This window comes from Zeus faber (assembly GCF_960531495.2).
Source record: "Zeus faber genome assembly, chromosome: 17".
Classification (NCBI taxonomy): Eukaryota; Metazoa; Chordata; class Actinopteri; order Zeiformes; family Zeidae; genus Zeus; species Zeus faber.
The window spans coordinates 18,486,000-18,507,328 of record NC_137204.1 but is presented as its reverse complement, the minus strand read 5'-3'; the positions used below and the strand labels follow the sequence as shown (position 1 = coordinate 18,507,328).

Genomic DNA, 21,329 nt, shown 5'->3' with positions numbered 1-21,329 from the left:
TTCATTTATTCATTGGGGGCTTAAAATATTAACAAACGCATTGGAGGGGAAGCAAGACATTCATCCCCCTCGAGCCTTTGTCAAGCGATGGTTTTACTGCGTTTGAAAAACGTTTTTTTTCCCTCCTCCTCCTCCTCCTCCTCCTCCTCCTCCTCCTCCATTCCCCTCCGTCGCTCGCCGGCGTCACAGTTTGGTCTTGGCGGGGCACGTCCCCGAGCGGCCGGCGCCGCGCCCTCCGGCCAATCAGCGTGCGCCGAGCGCGGGGGCCGCCGAGGGGCGTGGAGGCGCGGAGCCGTCGGCGGCGGCGGCGGCGGCGGCTCCGCGGGGCTCACACCGCGAGTGACGGCGGACACACGCAGCCCCGCGCAGCCCACGCAGCCGTGCGCTCGCTCGGCCCCGCTCCAACTCGGCTCCGCTCAAACTCGGCTCCACACGCGGCGTTTCGGAGGCACCAGAAGGTAGAACACGTGTTGCGACCGCGACTCCACCATCAATTCCAACCACCACCCCCACCACCCCACCCCAGAAAAGTTGAACTTGTGCACATAACGGGACGAGCGGACACGCCTGGGAACCGGGAACAAGGTTGCTGCTTTTGTTGTTGTGTTTTTTGGTTCTTCTGTTGTTTATACATGTATATATAAACATATCTTCCGTTGTGTACCTTTATAAGCCTTTCGCTAGACATCCGTGTGCGCTGTGTTTCGCCGGGCCGTGCAGCATGACGCGCAGGTCGTGCGGGATCTACGCGGCGGGGCTCGTGTGCGCTCTGCTGCTGGTCCTCGGGATCGGGCTGACGGTGGTGCAGCTCTTCCAAACAGTCATCCACAACCGGCTGAAAAGGGTGAGTTCGTCGGCCTCGCTTTTTTTTTGGTTTTGTTTTGTTTCTTTATCTGAAGCTTCCCTCTGGAAAGATCCGTTTGATAATCACACACGTCATCAATATATTCTCCACCACATCAACATTATGCCTGAGTGTTTCTTTTTTTCACTTACACGGCGGGGTTTTTTTTTGTTTTGTTTTTTGGGGGTTTTTTTTTAAGGGCGAAGCAGAAGTTTTGATGATTTGCACTTTTCCCGGTGATCCTGTTCAGTTCACTGGTTGGAGTTGTTTATTCTGGGGCGCGCCACCGCCAAGTCGTGTCAAGCCACACACTCATTCTTTGGATCCAGTGCATTATCCAGTACTTTGAACTGAACTTTTATTTCCATTATTCTCGTCACTAATTCTGTCATTCAGCCCCTGTAGTGAATGTAATGTCTAATATTCACTGCATTCGAGCAGTAGATATTTTACGTTGTGAACTGACCTGGGCAGTCATATTTGTCATTTCTCAACGTCACCTCCCAAGGTGACACAAATACAGTGAGATAGTTAAGCAAGCGAGGCGACAAACGGCGATTTAGGTGTCCGCCTTCATTAAATCCAAGCCCTTAGTCTTGGGGCTTGAGACTGCACTACATCTCAAATTCTAATCCTGTCATCCAGTTAAAGTTAGTTGTTCAGCGTAAAATATGGCCTCTGGTATGGTAGCGCCGATTTTTTTGAGGCTAGTACGCGCCCATTCTAAATGTTACGACTTGGGCGTGAGAAACGCTTTGAGCCATACACAGAAAGACACTCTTTGTGACCCAGTTGCAGAGCCCTGAAGCCCCCCCCCACTGGCTGGCTTATCACTGTTTATTCGAAGTCTATTCGTATGACACATGTCGCGTGTCCAAATCGCACCAAAATCTACATTGCACACCCCTGAGTCTCCAGCAATACAGCCGCAAAGTGCGAAGTAGATCGGATCAGCGGTTGTTGAGATAAAGGACATAAAGGACATACATACAGATAGAGAGATACAGACACATTCCTCCCTTTACAGTTAGAAGATGGATTAAGATGAGTAATTAAGGGTTTATGAAGCTTATAATACAATTCTCATTCCATTAGAATCAGCTTACTTAATAGCTGGGCTGCAAGGGTACAGTGGGCTCTCGTTCGGTATGTATCACGGTTTTGGGGGGCCACGGTAACCGTATGGCTTTTGTGTGTTTATAAAAAACATGTAGAAAGTTAAAAGGTGTAAAAAATGTTTTTTTTTATAGTAGTCTGCCATAAATAACTAGTGTAATGTTCTGTGTATGAAGGTGGCGTTGTAGGGGGGGCAAGGGATCAAGTTCATTTTTGGGTTGGTATAATTTGCAAGTTTATCTAATTGGATGGGAGGTGTCCAGGATAGTGGGTATTTCAAATATTAATTTCCGTTAATTATTTACAGTATTTTGAAAATGCTTTACAATAAAAAAATATATAAAACCAGTATTATCGTTAGTTGTTTTTTTGTAGAACAGGTATAAACAGTATTTTTCACACGTAAATGATAATAGTAAAATAACTTATTGTAATAAAACCTCACAGTTAGACCAGTGCGTGTGTGCTTTCACTTTGTGAACCTGACGTGACAGTTTGTGCGCCCTCTCTTCTGCCAGATCACCTCCCAGCAAGGGAGGAGCATAGGCTGTCTCTTACACAGAGGGGGAAAACGGCAACTTAAACAAACAACACAACATAAAACAACATAAAAAAAAAAAAAAAAAAAAAAAAGAACCACTCGTCACCCAGTGAGACTCGGTTCCCTTCATCCATACAAATGAACGTGTGGCTGCTCGCAGTTGAAAATAAATAGACCTCTCGTGCAAAATTGAGAAATGTCGCGTGGCTCCGCCCGGACGCCGCACGACTGACGTGGCCAGTGGAGCCGCAGCCGTGGATTCAATAAGATGCAGCACTGACTGCACACCGCTGCACCAACGCCTGTGCAGTGTCCAGTGGACTTCTACCGTGATATCGTAATAACCACCTGTGTTCACATGTGCATATTGAACCGTAGGGGGCGTACGGAACAGTTCGATAACATACCGTGTACCGTTGCATCCCGAATATTAGCACAATGAAGTAATGCAATCATAGAACATACATCTACAAAGACTTTCTAGTCTTAGCATCTGTAGCAATTATTAGGACCTAGGAGGAACCCAGATTCATGACTAAATCATCTATCGACTCCATCGCATTTGACATTGATGACAGACGTTTTTTTATCATGTTTTTTTATCCACCAGGAAAAAGCTGAGCATTTACATGGTGTAGGTGCAGTATACCATATTCTGAAACTGGAGTGGGGAGGGAGGGAGAGGGGGCGAGGCTCACCTCCCTTCGCTCTCCCTCTACAGTCACGTACGTTGGCTGAAACGAAAAGAAAAGGCACATGGACCCCATGTTCTGTGCATTTTGCCGCTCTGGGCAAATGGAGCAACACGGCGGAGTCGCTGTACACACATCGCCGGTGCGCCGAGATTCATGAGGTGTTCATCATGGATATATCTCGCCCAGACAATCCGCTAGCTCAATGCCCATTCACGCTTAAAAAAAAATAAAAACCTGCCTGATAAGATGCCGCCATGGGGTCTGTGGGGCAAAGAGGCAGGTGCATGGGTGCCCCTCCCCTGCACATACCTGCCGGTCTAAATGCTAATTTTATGATTAAAATATAGCAATATATAATATAATATAATATAATCTCTTAGAGAACGGTTACGATTTATTTTCTTTCCTCAGTTTCTTACTTGTATGGAAAATGAAAAACGTAAGCCTAACTCAGAGAATTGGAGTGGAGTTTTTTTTTGTTTCTCCTCCAGACAGCGGTGCACACCGTCTCCCGTACCTGTCTTTTTATTGTAGGTCTATTTATTTTTGTTTGTTTCCTCCATGAAACAAAATGTTTTAAACACAACTGAGTTATGGGATCGTCCCGTTCTTTCCCGCTCCGTACTGTTCCAAAAAGACCCCGTGTGTCCCCACTGTCGGGACATCTCCCCGTTGCTTTCGGTTGCTTTGGGTCTTAATTTAGTTAAAGCTGGATGTTTTTGTGTAAATATTCTACTTGTAAATAATAAATCCTGCACTTCTGGAACGGGGAGACCACATTTGCTGTGTTACATTACGTTCTATGGGCGCCCCTCAGATAAAATCTCATATCGTCGAGCGCTGGGTAGAGGCGATCGGCGATATGCAATTGGAATTTTCCACTATCGCCCAAGCCTGTTAGGACCCCTACCGAGTTAAGGGTTGTAGCAGGTGTTTGTTTTTCCAAAGTAGATTGAGTCAAGATGTTGTGGGGAAAGAGGGAAGAGCGTGGAGAAGAGAGCATGGTGAGATTTCTGTTTTCTCAATCCATTACATCTGCTGGGATCCCCTCAGCACATTCCTTCACTTTTTAACCGGGTTTCAGATAGGGAGTGCCCGAGTTTTATGTACTCTGCTAAACATAATTATTCCATGCAGGTACATTATTCATTCTCCAACATGTTGAAGGATCTGTTTTACAAGCTCGGGTGGGACGGGGAGTGCAGAAGTCCATGAACTAAAAGAGAAAATGAAGTGTCAAATGTGCTGTTAAACGTGTGACATCAAACAATAGGTTGACACTGTTGTGTCCTGGGAGAGTCCCGCCTTCGTTTTTGTCTGTGGGTTGGCCAATTTACATCTTACTCTTACAATTACACTAAATCGCAGGAAATCTAAGGTTTTATTGTTGTCATTTTTTCAAAGGCAGCATTGTTCCGCCCAAATGGTGACAGAATGGTGATAATTACAACGTAGTGAATGGTGAAAATATAAACTATGGGAGGCAGTTGTTCAGGCGGGACAACATTGTGTGAGTTGGATATCAATCAAAAGCCGCGCTTCAAAATGTGCCCAAAGCTCGGTTGCGGGCCGTGGTGTAGTATGGATGAGGGGTAGAGTTTTCTGGACATATCTATGGGGAGCGTTTTAGTTTATTCAGTTCTAGTTGTAGTTGATCTTCAATATGATTTTATGTGACAAGGACATTAGGGTGGGTGGCCATATAAGCAAAATGCCTGCAGTGACCTAGGTTCAAATCTAGCCTGCAGTCATTTGCTGTGTGTCTCTCAACCCACATTTCCTGTCTCCCGCCACTGTTCTCGACAATAAATTTAAAAAACTGCCCCAAAAAAAATTGATTTCCTAAAAATAAAAAGTTATTTTGGACTGGATTTAGTTTACCCCTTCTACGCTCATCATAAGGAAAGAAAATCAACCTCGATGTCTTTGTTCAGACTTAAAACAAAAAATGTTGTTTTCAAATGGAAACTGTCAATCACAAAGAAAATGTGTGTGTGCAGGAACATAATTGTTTTCTAGCGTGGCGGTGTGATCAATCTCGGTTGTACAAAGTGTCTCCCTCGCCCCCGACATAAAGGAACTCATTTCACGCGGACCCTCCCAGCAGCGGGCCCTTTCTCTTTGAACCCTGCCATGCTTATTGAAAAGCCCGGCTACATTGGGGGCGGGCTGCTAGCGTCACAGTTGATCTGTAGCGGGCTGTTTGAGAATTCTGTGCTCTACTGTTTTGCATGTGTCCAGAAGTGAGACCTCTACATTGGAAAAAGTCCTCCGGTTGCCTTTTTGCATTAGTAGTGTTAATCCACATTCGGCCAGCCGGTGGCTGGTCATTTTCCTACAGGCAGCTCATTAACTCAATGTGAGAAGTTATTGTATCTCATTTTGCTCCAGTCGAAATAACTGGACTATTAAATGTGACCAAATTGTGTGTATTGAGCTGTTCAAAGCGCTTGAACATCAAGTTCCAGCGGTGTGTGTATTCACCTGTTGCAACTGTTTTCATATAAGGAGTGGCGCTGGAGAAGTTATGGTAAGAACAGAGGGAGGGCCAGAGTGTTTTTGTGGTGTTTTTTCTTTTCATTTTTTTCCTTTTCACAGGGCATGCATGGAAGGGTTACCATATTGCTTGTCCTAACCATGAAAGTAGAGGAACCATAGAGACTTCTCTGTCTGTTCCACAATCCAAGTTGACAGCTTTATTGTCCTTGACTACTCTGCTGAAGTTTTGCCATTGTCTGAGCAGAAGGGGTTCCCAGTGGCGAAGGGGGTTGGTACCCCCTTAATATGCGGTAGATGAGTAGTTGTTCAAAGGTACAAAGGATGTGTTTATGCTGTGCTGTTTCCCTCATATTATTCCTGGTTTATAAAGCTATGGTCAGACGACAAATAATTTCCAGGTGTATTGGTAGCAGGGTGGTATGGATTTGTGCTTCTGCTAAATTGCCAGGGCCTCTCTGGGCTCAGAGCTGAGGAATGTGGCTCAGATCATTAAGGTCACGGTCCTTTCCAACCAGTGGGCATCTAGCGCCCTATACCACATGATCTGTCAGCTGCTCTCCTAGAGAGCTGGTTGTCATTGGCAACTGTTGACAATGGCACTGTGGAAGGCTCTCCCTTAATACCATTCATGTGCGTAAGTAAGGCTCTGTGGAGTAAGAAGTGCACCTACATCTCCCAGGGCGCCTTTCCTATAGGGAGTGGTTATACTTGTAAACACGTGCTAAAGTTGAAAGATGTTTCAACAAATAGACATATTAAACAAAGAAACAAACAAGCAAGTAGTTAAATAATTTAAAATAGTAGCTTGAAGGACCGTGACCTTAATCTTGAAGGCATCCGGACTTGGAAAAAATCTGCTTTACGTTATACTTGTACTGGTGTTTATAAGGCAATTGTAGCATTTTTAATTTTCTATAGCCTATGTAAGCGGATTAACGCAATGTTCATGCATTAATTTGAATTTAGAGTGGTAATCCATAAGATTATATTCTTTAATATATTAGATACTTAATAGATACTTTATTTATTTGCCCCCTTGATAAGAAGCAGCCATTCACTGTATTTGTGTTATGCATGTGCTTCTTCTATACGCCGCGTCCATTGTTGGTGGCGGCGTCCGCCAGCAGCCTAATGTGTTGTGGTCAGTAAACTGTTGATACGAATAGACACCCACAAAACATAATCCGGGGTTGAAAAAATCCCCGGCACCCCGAGGGACGGGGAAAAGAAAGTCATAAGAGGTCCGAGAGGTTAAACGCAGATAAATATAGTTTAAGAAAAAAAAACAACTAAACATCGCAGATTCAAATGGAATTCCAGTACCGGGCGGTGTAATCCATCCAACACTGGCGGTCTTACTTATGTATTGTTAAAATATGTATTTTGTGTGTTTCTAGGAGTTGACTTTGACCGAGGGCAGCCGTGTGTTTGAGACATGGAAGAACCCCCCTCCTCCTGTGTACATGCAGTATTTTTTCTTCAATGTGACCAATGTGGATGAGTTCCTGACTGGGAGCAAGCCCAAACTCTCCCAGGTCGGACCCTACACTTACAGGTCAGTTCTGCTACCGAGTAAATCACACATGGAATTCATACAAATCTTTTATTTTTTTCATGCACCCATCGCAGGGATCCATGTGCGAAGCGTTCACATCAAAACTCTTAAAGTGCTTGTAATTTCTCCTCAAAATCTCCCTCACAGCAAAGCGTTGCGTAATGCTGCTGTAATATTTATTCAGTGCTTTGTAAAGAAAGAAATACTGAGCTATCTATGTTACCGTTCCCTTTGCTTGTTTGTCCTTCATGTTAATGTCACCTGCTGTTGCTCAGTTAGAAAAGCCTGGCATTAGGAGGAAAATACACCAAAAACAGCTTGTTAATTTAGCATTTTCGCAACATTTGCGCGTGAATACAATGACACCGACTCTACTGATGGGTTAGGGGGTGTAATCCTTTCGACAAATTCACTTAGTTTTATTTTTTGGCTTTAGAAAATTATTTCTTGGTATGAACGTGTTTAAAAGGCTTTTTGGGGACCACGACCATAGGAAGCATGTGAGCTAATGTAAATGCGACAGAAAACTCAAAGAGGCCAACGCGGAATTTGGTATATCAGATGTGTGATGGCTTCATAGCGATTGATACAGAAGGATATTGTGTCACAGCCTTTAAGCGGCTACAAGGTTTAGGCGATAAACTGATGCGTGAATATTACTCTCTTATGTTGCGTAATTATTAATCAAAACTCCAACCGAAACCATGAGCAAATATCAAGGTCCACTACTAAATCCGTAGAAATGTAAAATCTACCGATTTTGTTCGGTTAGTAACGTGCAATGACCTTGCCTATATTCCACTGTTTCACTGCCTTACCCAACATGCTGCATGTTGTGATGAAAGATATAACGCGTGTGATGAAATCTGGCATATTAACTTGAATATTGTGAAACACTTGACCTTTTCTGTTGCATCTAGCAGGAGCCATTGGTTTGAAACGGAACTAAAATATATCTCAAAAGTGGTGAATGCACTTTGGGTGTTCAATTTTTATTTATTTTTTTAACTTCAGCAACAGCATTAAGTAAGTAGAATGAACACAACATGATTATCGTGTATTGTGTTTGCGAAAGGGAGTACCGACCTAAAGCCAATGTCACCATGGTGGAGAATGGTACCAGAGTGTCTGCGTACAACCCCAAGACCTTCGTTTTCCTGAGGGACGAGTCAGTAGGTGACCCCTCCACTGACGCCATCACCACCGTCAATATCCCTGCTTGGGTGAGTCTTTAATAAAAAAATAATTTAAAAGTACAAATATGTTGTATATAAACGCCTCATCATTGTTATTATTTACTGCATACTCCTTACTTAGCCTGCATTTCTCTCAACCTCCTTTCCCCCCCGCCTCACTGCCAACCTCCAGGCTGTGATGAACAAGGTTAAAGGTAACTTCTGGAAGGCCTCGATGGTGTCAATATGGATGAACTCTCTGGGGTCGGATCTGTTTACGACTCAGACAGTGGATGAGCTGCTGTGGGGCTACGAGGATCGCCTGCTGGCCCGCATCGCCCCCTCATACCCCGACGTGGAGAAAGTATTTGGCCTCATGTACAAGGTTTGTGAGCTGCTCTGCAAGGGCTTTGCCGGATGTCGAGACACCATTGGAGGAAGAATGTCATTGCAATACAAAAAGGCACAAGACACATCTCAAAGCGCAGGCGTATCAGCTATAATAAAATCGCCCCTTGCTATGCATTCCACACGCTGTACAAAATAAATTACTCACCAACTTTCAAACATGTGACATCAACAAAATATAACGACCGGAGTTATGCAGAAGACGTGTTGAAAGCGGTAACAAACAAACAAAATGACTGTTGGATCAAAAAAAAATCTTAACGCAGAGGAGCTATTAGCCCAAAAAATGCTGTCTGGCTGCTGTGCGGAGATACATGGGATATAAAAGAGGTGATGCCTCGGACACGCTGCTTCCTTGTTGCTTGCGACAAGCAACCTGGAGCTGACGTGAAGAGCAGTCGGTGTTACCATCCAACACTGTTCGGGCCGTCAAACTCCAAATGTTTATTAATAATATGATATTAATATAACACTATTATATTTCATTTACTACGATTTTAATTTTTACAGACGTTTGCTGCACAGCTTATAATGACATAACCATGCTATATTCGCAGTATATCCTCATATTGTAAGGGCTCCAGGTACAATTTCACTCTCATTTTGCATTGCATTTTGCATCTCTCATTTTGCATTGCATTTTGCATATTGCCATCGCAATAAACACATTTATTACATATGTCGTTCTTTTTGTCCCATTTTCTGCAGCCCCTATATAAATGTAGACTCAGAATTGCAAACAGTATTTGCTCACATATTTTTACGCAGCTTGTTGGCTCTTTTAACTCAGCTCTGTGAATTAATGTGTGGATTTTCTTTATCTTTCTTTTATTTTATTTTATTATGTTTTTTTAGAAAAATGGAAGTAACGACGGGGAGTTTGTGTACCACACCGGGGAGCAGAACTACATGGATTACGGCCGAGTCGATACGTGGAGAGGTCAAAGGTCGGTTTTATGCGCGGGCGTCCCCGAGCTTCTTACACACTGCAAACTGTTATGACGGACACTCCCAGGGGCAATGGCTGGATTTGGCCTTGAGAAACATCTGGTGTTTGCTAACAACAGGCAGTTGAATGGTATTTTCATTTTCAGAAAAATCCTAAAAATCGACATTGCCTTCAGAACAGACTCGAGGCTACGGTCTATAGTTGCTGCTATGCCTTCAGAAGAGTCTTGAGACTGCTGCCTTGAGGCGAGCCATCACCACTACCCATGACGAGAGAGAAGAGCCAGGACATTATTGATTATTATCGGAACACATTGAGTGAAATCATTTAATTGTGTTTCTATTTCTGCTTCCATCAGGGTGTATCAGCGCCCCTCGCTACCTGACAGCACTTAACGGTTGCCTTTCAGTCCACTTTTCTTTAAATCACTACTTTTACGAAGCGCGAGAGGAAGTTTTATTTTTTGTTTAAGAAATGAAATGACAGTGCCAAAGTGTTTATTTTTTTTTGTTTTTGTTTTTTTAAGGTTTTATTGGAAACATAAGAGTTCTTCTTCGAGTTCTTCGATTTTCCCACAAATATCTCCCCTTTGCTGAACCTTTGTTTGAGAGCTGCACTCGGTTCCTGTTTATTATTATCTCAAAGGTTGGCTGTTGTTTGTGTGCTGTCTTCTAGCCAGCTGTCATTCTGGACTTCTAACCAGAGCAACGCCATCAATGGAACAGATGGAAGTGCTTTCCACCCCCTGTTGTCCAAGGATGAACGCCTCTACGTCTTTACATCAGATCTCTGCAGGTACAGTGGAATAACACAATTCTCCCTTTACATAGGTGGTGGTGGTACTTTGATGTGTGACACATAAAACCTATGATTATTATTATATAATAATCACAGGATAATATTAGAAACCAAATAACCATAGGTTCAATAGGTTATTTGGGTTCGCTTAGCTCATTTTATTTTTTTATTTTTCTTTTTCTTTATTTTTTTAAAGTAAGAGGAACCTTTTACCTTGTCTGGACCTACCTACAGCCTATTAATGGTGGTCGGAATATCAAAACAAAAATAAATGTTAATAAAGACAAGATATACACATTTCTTTAGTTGCTTTTAGTATTCTTTCTCACTTTCTATCTTTTTTTTGTCTTTTTGGAGAGATTTTATGTGGGATTGTTCACATAACTATACAAAGCACATATGAATTGATATATAAATAAGACCCATTGTGTCTTTGTAGCCGGGTGAACTATTCCACCTAAAGGGTGTGAGGATGAGGGCTGTCTATTTATGGACACAGTCCTTCCACAGAACTTTGGGCTAATGGGGCGGGGGAAATGTTTTATGGTTGGTATGGGAATAATGTCCGTGGGCCTTGGATCCTATGAATTGTTATCATAACATCCTGATCACTTACAAACTGCACCACAGGTGACTATTCTCTTACCAGGCCTCTATGTCCTATACTGTGAGGGACTCTCGAAAGACAAACAAACAGCAGGAAGTGCGGCAGGGAACGGTGTACATTAAGAAGAATGGAATGGAGAGAGAGAAACTATAGGGGAGAGGAGGGAAAGAGGCAGGCTGAGAGCGCAAAAGAATTACATGGTGGTAATCACATCGCACGGCTGCTGTTCCCGTATTTAGCAAATCCATCATAACTGACGGAGATCTTTTAAAGTGAGACGAGAGAATAAACACGACAATAAATAGATTGTGTAGTAACATGTTATTCTCCTTATAGTACGACAAGAGAAGTTACTTTCCCTTGCCAATGCATAAAATGGCATTTAATTCATGGGTAACAAAGTAAAGAATTGCCATGGCTATTATTGCCTCATTACCCATTGAATTTATATTACAGTATATATCAGAATATAGTCCATATTATAAAGTTAGCACTTACTGGTATGCATGGTTAGTTTGACATATACTTTACTAGCATATACCGTACAGGTTCCCTATTCTAAAGTTTGCAACCATTTTCCACACATGACTAATATATTATAGCACGCAATTAATAATTACTTTTGTAAAGTAAGATAGCCATTTTAAAAAGAGAATCACGCTAAAAATGTTCTCCATTTTCCCAAAGAAATAAATAGAAGAAGCCCACAGCATGACTTGTGAAATGATGCTGTTTTCTTTAATTGAAGTGCTCTTTCAAACAGTTGAAAAGCAGCTTTCAAACATCCGAATATCACTTTCAAGTGCAACTCTGCAAAGCTCAATTCAACGTATGAGATAACAAAAACCTGCGAGCGGTTTGTCATGATGTCTTCAGTTTCAGTTTCCAAATGACTCGAAATGCTCACGTTGCACATATAGCGTTCCTCCGTGTTGCCTTTGCACTTCTTCTTTAAATAATTCCACACCACAAGAAGTGTCTCCTGTAGTAATAGTATTAACATAGTACTAACAACCTATGTTGCAGTTGCTGCTACTTTATGGCTTGTCGCGAATGAGCTGTGTATACAATGCAACGGCTACAGGCCCAATGCGCACGTTTCACCGCAGAATTTCTGAGGATATTTATCAGATGATGGTATCGGATCACAATGCACAGTATCTTATGTCCGATATCCAATCCAGTTGGACCTGAAATGATGCTGAATGTCTGATCGGTATATCCCTAAAACCTCTTATCTATGATAATTAATAACTTATGCATGAGATAAGTGCACCTCCAAAATTACGTTTTAACATTGACATACATGGCCTGTTTGACGTGGTTTGCCTACACTCTATCTTGATGGAATCAAGATCACTGTATCGTGAAGCCACTTAAGTATAAGCTCTTCTCTGGACAAAGTGACTTGTTATCCTGGTGGATTTTGCACCCATTTGACGAGCAACGCAAAAATTTGAGAAAGAAGCACCAATCTAACATCTAATTTCTGCGACGTGCTCCTCGGCCGCTGCAAAAAATGCAGCCACTTAGTGTGGCCACTTGACGTATTACTAAAACCAACCGCTGCCGCACGGCGATAATAGGCTATTTTTGGTGTGTTTGTCCGCCGACGTGACAAGTTTTAAACACAAAGAGGCGTGGTGCTGCCGGTGGCGTGCGTGACGGCCATACAGGGGGAGAGGGGACAACCTTGACCTATAATGTAGTACTGGGTGTAAACATCCTCCAAAAGCTTTTGTTGAGCGCGGAAAGAATCTGTCGTGGTATCTGTGTCCTCTTGACCCTGATTGGATGTGTGTCTAACCGCCCCCCTCCCCGATGTTTCCTAAACACTTTCACCTACTTACCCATTGCCTAGTGGCCAGCGTGTCAACCTCTGTGCTATTGTGACGGAGACAGCACACTTCCCTTCCCCTCTCGTCATGCTCCTTTCACCTAATATAAATAGAAAAAGGTTCCATCAAGTGGTATACGTTAACCTTTTACCGTTTACATGCTTCTCCTTCGTGCTTTTCCGACATGTCTTAACAACCTTGTCCCAGTGACAGATACGAACAAATGATCGAATGGGATTATTTTTATTCAGCCCTCTGGACAGGGCGGGGGGCGTACCGGTCCTGTGCGCGACGTGTTTTCAAGCGGTCATAAAAATAGAGCGGCCCGGGTTAGAAGCATGCCGTGGACAGTTCTGGAAACTAGAGATCCCCGTGTAAAATTTGAGCCATACGCAGCCGTTACCATGGAGCCAATCTGGATAGTGTTCATCCCGTGCCTTTCCTTTTTGGCTTAATGCTCCCAGGGTGTCCGAGCGCCTGCCCCTTTGCCCCCTGATGTCCGCAGTGCCCTTTTTATCACCTTTTTTTTTTCCTGGCAAAAAGGTTTCAGAGATTGTCTGTATCCTAACACGTAACATAATGTCACAACTGTAGCGTTTTAATGACTCCCATATTCCAGAATAAGAGGGAGCGGGGGCTGTTTTCGATTGGGGGTTATTCAGCACCGTGCTTAATGGGGACGCTTTCTCCGTCACTGTCTTACCCCCTCCCGAGGTAGACAGGTCAGTGCAAGTAGGGTCCGAGTGTAGTTTGTGTGTGTGTGCGTGTGTGTGGGTGGAAATTCTATATGTTTAGAATGTTTTACATTTAAAATTTTGAAGCGTTCATGAGAGCAGTCTATGAAGTTCATGAAATTACTTTTAACAAAACAACTGGACGATAAATGGTGTAAAAATAAACAATAAACGGAACTAGAAAATCCCGAAGGAGAAACATGAAGTTTAAAAGTCGAAAGTTATTGATGTTAACAAACAGCTTTATTATTATTATTTTTTTTTTAATCACTCCCAAGAAGGCTCGTACCAGAAGATTTTTTTTATTGAATTTTCCCTCGGAATTTTCCCTCGGTCCTATACTTTAAATCTAGCATGTCGGTGTCTCCAAAGTGTTGTTGCACAATAGGAGCACTGATGAGCTGCGAAGAGGCCAGCACATCGCCGTCCTAGCAAGTTGACACGATCCAAGTTTACAATAAGGCCCATGGGGATTCCAAATTTAGTGTTAAAAATGCAAGCTCTGGACAGTGCACATTGTATCACTCAATTGATGCCTTTGAAGAATTGTTATTCACTTCTTATATTTGCTCATTTGTCATTTATTGTTGTTTTTTAGCGCAAAATGTACGAAAGGGAAATTGCACAAGAAAACGCTAGGACACAATAACAAGGCCATAAAGCAGGAGTAGGGGCAACATTTAAAGGTGAATTTCTCTACATTATCGATATGTGTAGATAAGGGAGGACCGCTTTGCTTTTGTTGCTTAAACACATTTAAGCAAGCCTTTGAACCTGCACTGAACCCTGTTGTGTGTGTGTGTGTGTGTGTGTGAGTGTGTGTGTGTGTGTGTGTGTGTGTGTGTGTGTGTGTGTGTGTGTGTGTGCGTGTGCGTGTGCGCGTGTGTGTGTGTCCGGCAGGTCGATCTTTATGGAGTTTGAGAAGGACGTGGAGGTGAAGGGCATCCCGGCGTACCACTTCACGCCACCGCGGGACGTGCTGGCCAGCAAGGAGGAGAACCCGGCCAATGAGGGCTTCTGCGTCAGCCCCAGGGAGTGCCTCGGCACTGGCCTGCTCAAAGTCAGCCCGTGTCGCAAAGGTGAAAGGCCATCCCTCCAAAAAACAAAAACAAAAAAAAACAAAACGTTTTACTCACCACGAGTTCATAACAAGCGCTCACACATCCACGTCATCCTGGCTCGTCTGTCCTTAAACTTAAAAAAATATATATCAGCATTTCTGCTACCCATAAAGAGACTCCCAACTTCACATGTTCCTGTTTTTTTACTTCTCCCTTTTTGGTGTTTGTTGCACTCGCACTGGCAATTCCCTTTGCAAAACCCTTTTTGTTTTTGCCTGGGTTTTTCATGCAAGCCCACAAAATGAGCTTCATGCGCATTAATTCCAGTGATTCCAAGTTCAACTGGGGCCTAACACGGTCTGACCCTCTTATCTTAGCATAGCACAATGGAGTTTCCCCTTTTGAAAACAGGATAGTCTTCATATTTCTTTCACCATTCGACGATGCCGGCAGCGTTCTCCCCTCTCAACTGACCATATCTGACCTGTGGCTCCGGGCGCACTAAATCCTGTCACCTGACTTGAAACATAATCCCCCTTTCTTGCGCCACGGCAAAAGTGGGGCTGCATTTATGACAAAAGGAAAAATGGAATCATGATCCATAGTCCTAAAATGGAAAGGAAAAACATCCGAGACAAATGAATTGTGTGCGATAACCCGTTCACAAAGCAACACAACACAGCAGGTTTCATTTTCTGTTGAGACGGAGGGGAATTAAAAAGGTGCGTGTCCAATTAGTTGTATATTTTTTGGTGTGTGTGTGTGTGTGTGTGTGTGTGTGTGTGTGTGTGTGTGTGTCTCCCATAGTTAGGGTTCCGTGTGCCAAAGTGACCTTGCGTTTTGTCTCGTGACTGTTGCTACCCAGCGTTCCTACTCCCGCCGCTGTTGCCAAACACAGGAGCAGGAAAAGGATCACCTCTGTCCCACTAACCGGAGCCAAGCATGGTCAAAACTGACATCCATCATTTAGTTAGTAACAGAGATTAGAAAGTTATCATGCGGTCATAAACAGGAACTCATTTAGAGTCCGCCCATAGAGCCAAATACCTTTTTTTTTTTTTGACCCTCATATTAAGCAGCCCACCCGCACAGGCCTTATATCAGAGATAGGATGTCTCCTGTTGACAATGTCAGGAGGAAACTCTGCATGAGAACCCATGTTCCTCTGGATCTCTGCCGCCGCACCCTTTAAGTTGATCCGCAGATGTGGCCCATTTGTGCGCACCCATTGTCTGTTTTAATCAGGCAGGCGGGAAGGTAAGAGGAACACTCCGTGTGCGTTCGGACCAGAAGGTCTGATTACGCCAAGATGCCTCACCTCAAAAAGCCTTCAGAGCCTTAAGAGCGCCCCCTACTGCTCTGTACTTTTTTATACTGATCTTCATGATCAGAAACACTCACTTGATGCACCACCTGTTGAGATGACCTGGCTTCACACGACCCTTTTCAATTCTCGCCTGTAGTAGGCGCTACTGAGCAGGTTCATAGCTGTCGCTCAAAGGTCCGCCAATGAGTAGGAATTTGTCTGAGGCCCGGCAGATCTTGAGATGAATCCTTACGGATAAAACTATAGTAAACATTCTATCAGTTATTCACAATTTTCTTTGGTGTTTGCAGTTTTGGCGGTATAAAAAGCTAAGATTGATTTTTAATTCCTTGTAACGTTTACTCAACCTCCATCGGAAGGTCCCATTTTTTGTATGTTTCCCTGCTTCACTGTTCTACTTTGTTCTGTCGGTTTCCCATCATCTGATCCCTCGTCCTCCTGCACCCGACTCTACTCTCATCTCATCTCTCTCTCTCTCTCTCTCTCTCTCTCTCCCTCTCTCTCTTTACTCAGGCGCTCCCGTGGTGGCTTCCTTTCCACATTTCTATCTGGCGGACCAAAACTATGTTGACGCCTTTGAAGGACTGAACCCTGTCAGAGAGCATCACCAGACCTTCTTGGATCTGAACCCGGTAAAGAGTTGTAACCGGCTCTCGGAATAAGGATCTGTTTTTCGTTTCGGTCAAGTGCAAGACTACGCAGGAGGGTGCGAGGAATGTCACTTGCTATGAGTCGGTGCACTGTTGAACACAATCAGGCAAAACACAAAGAATGTGCTCCATGCACAAGATAAAATAAAAGGTTATGGCGGGGGTTAAGTGGCAGTATGGTTGCTGTGAGTACTGAATGCAGGATGTATGAAGCTTTGAAGCTTTAAATATCCAACTAAATCCCATTCTGAGAAATTGAACATCCTGTTTGCACAATTTTTTGCCTACTGTAATAGACAATTCGGTTGCAATCAAACCACTCAAACGAATGTTTGGAGACGAAGTATAACTCTATATAGACAAGTCACTGTAGTCTATAAGGGGACCGGTTTGCCATTTTTCAAGCCGGACGTTATTAAATAGTTTGTTTCCGTCCTATAAATGTACTCCACTGACTGCGTGTCAATGCAGTCCAATGGGGAAAATGTTTTAATCTCCCACCCCGTTGGATTGCATGAACGCTATGAACAGGTATAAATGAGGGGCACCCAACGTTTTAGTTACGCCTCGGAAAAAAAGCTATCCTATCCTATAACTAGCTAAAAAAAAAAAAAGCCATTGAAAACCAGCAGTGATTTGTACCCACAGGCCGTTCCCCTGTTGTGTTTTATTCAGCTCCCTGAGACAGGACGTGATGTAGAAGAATGCATTGCTGTGCCAACTTGCGGGGGATAGATTGAAGTGAAGGCCTGCCGTTTATAATGCTGTATTGACTTCTTTTTGCGATACCATTTTCATCAAAGGAGGCACGGTGTTGTTAAATTATTTATATTCGATGGTTTATTTTCCCCCTTCTTAGACCACTGGAATCCTTGTCCGTGCCAACAAGAGGGCCCAGATTAACATCCTTCTCAACCGCATCAGCGGATTCCCGTTAGTATCGTATCTACACGTTAACAAAAAAAAAAAACAAAGCTCAAGATTTCTACCAAATGTAAATCCTTAACTCCCTTTCACGTTATTAACAGGAAAACAAGACCCCTGAATGACATCATTTTTCCTGTTATGTTTATCAACGAGGTGAGTCGTTAACACCAGATCAGATGTCGTCCCGTGCATTCAGTTTTTGGTTTCACACGAAATGCAGCGTGTACAATAATAACATGAATAATGTTGTGGCAAACTCTTGATGGAAAATTGTGACTCCATAAATGACCCGTTGGTTTTGGCTCCTCAGAGCGTGGTGATAGACGATGCGTCGGTGCAGAAGCTCCAGAAGCTGCTGCTCATAGTGAGTCTTGTGTCCAACTTCCCCCTCTTCCTCGTGGCTTTGGGGGGCATCATGCTCATTGTCCTCCTTGTCCTGCTGGTCCGCGCCCACAAACAGAAGGTACGGCATTCACATTGTGAGGCAGAAAAAGCACTTTCACTCTGAACCATAATAGAAGTATTTATAAATGCAGCTTGCAACGTCTCAAAGAGAGGCCTTTGGTTTGATGAAAGAGTTGGTCGCTGCTTAAGAAGGTAGGTTGGTGCGGGTCTTCATGGAAGCGATACTGCCTCAATAGAACCTTTTATTTCATTCTTCTTAAAAAAAGGGGAGTATTTCCCAAAAATACACCTGAAGTCATTGCGGCGATCTCCGAAAACCTGTTAGCGAGTGAAAGATCAGGCCAGAATCACGTTGTCTGAACTCTGCATTATTTATTGTATTTATTAATAATTTGCATGATGTTTTCCTAATAACAGTAGTTACATTTTAAGATGCATTGGTTTACTGTGTGTAAAATCTTGTGTAACAAAACTTTGGAAGAAATGTAGCTGATATATTAAATTGGCCTTTTACAGAAACTTTAATTTGCATTTATACACTTTTTTTCCCTCAAGAATTTAAGCAAGACAAATACTATTATAAAAAGGATAAAAACTGAATTTATCGTGACTGGGCTGGTAACACATTTTTTAATGTCCACAGGCAAACTCCGGAGAGGGAACATCTTACTCTGCCGTGAGCGCCAAGGAGAAGGAAGACCCCCAAAACGGAACGTACGTGGGCATGACACCCATGACCGACTACTCCGCTTCCACAAATTCGGAAGATAAAAATGAAATGAACTGAAATTGAGGGGTGGGCGTGAAATCACACTGAACGTGGCAGAGCAATCCCAACTGAAATGAATTGTACTGATAGCGAGTGTCAGGAGTGTGTGTGTGTGTGTGTGTGTGTGTGTGTGTGTGTGTGTGTGTGTGTGTGTGTGTGTGTGTGTTCAAGGGCCTATGACGAGCGGTGGGAACACATGGAATTAAAGAACTATTCCTAATGACTTATGGCTACCTTAAGGGTCAATTCGACACCAGCTCTGCGGTACCGCGGACTAGTTTACGCAACAGAAACGTTTGCTATCGGCACGTGGAGAGGCGACGTCTTGTTGTGGGGATCTTCCATCGGTCGTGTGTGGCGAGGTATGGCGTGTGAGACACCGCGGGCCCTATGCCACAAAAAAATGCCTTTAAAACCTAACACGAGAGAGCTCACTACTCTCGACTCGAGAGTAGTTTAAGATGATGCGATCCACTTCATTTAAATCTCAGCTACCAGCTGGTGTCCCAAATCTAGTCGGCTTGATGGGGCGAGCGAGGGAATGTGTCGCCGCGCTATTGAGGCAATAAAAACTCAAGTGTTAGAGATACGTCCGTTTGATACATCTCAGTGATTGCGGTGTCCTGGTAAAACTTTATGCAAAACCCTGTTTCATTGCGTTGCCGTCCTACGATATTTGTTTGCATACGCCTCGTTGTAATTCTGTGTGTACATTGCACTTAAAAGGAGATATCTCTGTTGGCAGATTGCATATTCTTGTATATACAGTACATTATAAGTCATTACGAGCAGCTTACCGAGGAAGCGTGCCAAGTAGAAAGGGCTTTTTGCAGGTTCAATATCCTCACTGTTGTAAAGTAAAAAATTTTTTTTTATTTTTTATTTTTTGTAATTTTAATGTAGAATAGTCAGTTCTACGGGAAGAAATGTTTCGTAGAATCTTAACGTCTCAAAGACATTTTTCAGGTGCCGTAATGAGCCTCACTTTTTGCCCTTTATCTCGAGCTGCGTATTGTGAGGTTTGACAAACGAAGGGGGAACTTTCACAGTCAACGCTTGTAGGAGCCAAGCAGCATTTTTGTCCTGCCATTACACATTCAAATACGTAAACATTTATATACCTGAAAGACAATATTCAATATTCAGTCAATATCTTTACAGTACATTTAATCCAGAGATATAAACCTTGGAGGACAATATAGTTTCACGTGTTTATCACCGGGTATATTCTTTATCTACCATCACATTAGTAGTGCGCCTACTGTTGATCATTGTCAGAGCCTCCTTTGCTTTTTTTATTTGTATTGTGTTTTTTGTTTGTAGATAGCGAAATAAATAAATTTATAGTTGTATCAGATGTCAAGTATTAAGTTTCAAAACCTAAGTATTAAACTTAAGAGAATGAGTTACTGATAATATTAAGACATGGCTGTTAAAAAAAAAAAAAAGAAAGCTTTTATGATTTAAACAGAATTTTGTGAGAGGAATGGCTCCTTATGTTCTATATTTTAAGCTGAATATAGTTTCCTTTCGTAATGCCCCAAAACTGAACTGAGATGGATTGCATTTAAAGGTATTGGTCCAACAGTTTTTGTTTATCGTCGACACGTTAACCCTTTGTATGCTTACTTGAATGATGCTTATTGCATAGAGCTACTCTTGCCTAACACGTTGTATTTTTCATCTGTGTGCCATGGTGTTGTTAATGAAGGATGCAAAACGGCTTAATTAAAACGAAGCTTTTGTATGAATGGAAGCAAACATTTTTATTTTATTTTTTTTCAAATTCGAATGTAAAAGTAATCTGCCTGCCTTAGTCATTTACATTTTCTGAAGACAGCTCTGCCTTTCACATAGCTGCGTATGCCAAAGGCGTATCAGGAGTTTCTTGAGTTAAGATGATGAAAATGAATGAATCAGACCATTGCACTACTCAACATATGACAAAATTGATCTGAATGTATTTGAACCAACAAGCTGTAGAAGTGATACCTGTTGAGATTTTTTCGTTTTTGTTTTCTTCCTAAAGACACAATCCGGCATTTGATTTTAGGATGTGTCTGACGTATACTTTTAATGACCGGTGTGCCTCAACGGAAAGGAAAATAAAAAGTTACGTCTTCATACAAAGTGCATTGTATAGTGATTTATTTGAAATAAAAATCAAAGGAGTGGGTGACAATCGGTGAACAAATAAAACATTGCTTCAGTCATATTACAGCTCGACCCAGACAACATTGTACGATAACAGTATCGTTTGTCTTTAGCTTATAGCCTATGTGCATGGCTCTCAAGTGCTGATTGTAGTCATAGTCATATACAGTGTATATAAGGAAGATGCATATCCCCCCCCAACGTTTCACCACCGACTCCCTTTGGTGTCCTAATTGTCACTTTCATTGCCAAAGTGAAAGCCACGGATGAAAATAGT

General features: G+C 42.8%; 1 protein-coding gene across 2 annotated transcripts; it reads left to right on the top strand.

Moving 5' to 3' along the window:
* The first annotated feature begins 209 nt into the window (after window positions 1–209).
* LOC307242917 (lysosome membrane protein 2-like) lies at window positions 210–21,028 on the top strand. Of its 2 annotated transcripts, none has more exons than XM_080017544.1 (13): window positions 210–585; window positions 674–844; window positions 7,093–7,250; window positions 8,326–8,473; window positions 8,619–8,810; window positions 9,689–9,780; window positions 10,458–10,577; window positions 14,660–14,838; window positions 16,661–16,779; window positions 17,657–17,730; window positions 17,826–17,877; window positions 18,035–18,088; window positions 18,773–21,028. In XM_080017544.1, exons 2-13 carry the CDS (start codon window positions 722–724, stop codon window positions 18,914–18,916), a joined length of 1,455 nt encoding a protein of 484 aa, XP_079873670.1. In that variant the 5' UTR covers window positions 210–585; window positions 674–721; the 3' UTR covers window positions 18,917–21,028. The 2 variants fall into 2 exon arrangements, with proteins under 2 accessions (XP_079873670.1, XP_079873669.1); XM_080017543.1 differs by having other exon boundaries at window positions 213–585; window positions 18,035–18,187.
* Window positions 21,029–21,329: the final 301 nt, after the last annotated feature.

What these genes read in the sequence shown, in the direction of transcription:
- LOC307242917 (XM_080017543.1), top strand. Translation starts at nt 722, where the DNA reads ATGACGCGCAGGTCGTGCGGGATCTACGCGGCGGGGCTCGTGTGCGCT. An exon ending in CCGTCAATATCCCTGCTTGG is followed by an intron (nt 8,474 to 8,618) that starts GTGAGTCTTTAA and finishes GCCAACCTCCAG; the next exon opens with GCTGTGATGAACAAGGTTAA. An exon ending in TATTTGGCCTCATGTACAAG is followed by an intron (nt 8,811 to 9,688) that starts GTTTGTGAGCTG and finishes ATGTTTTTTTAG; the next exon opens with AAAAATGGAAGTAACGACGG.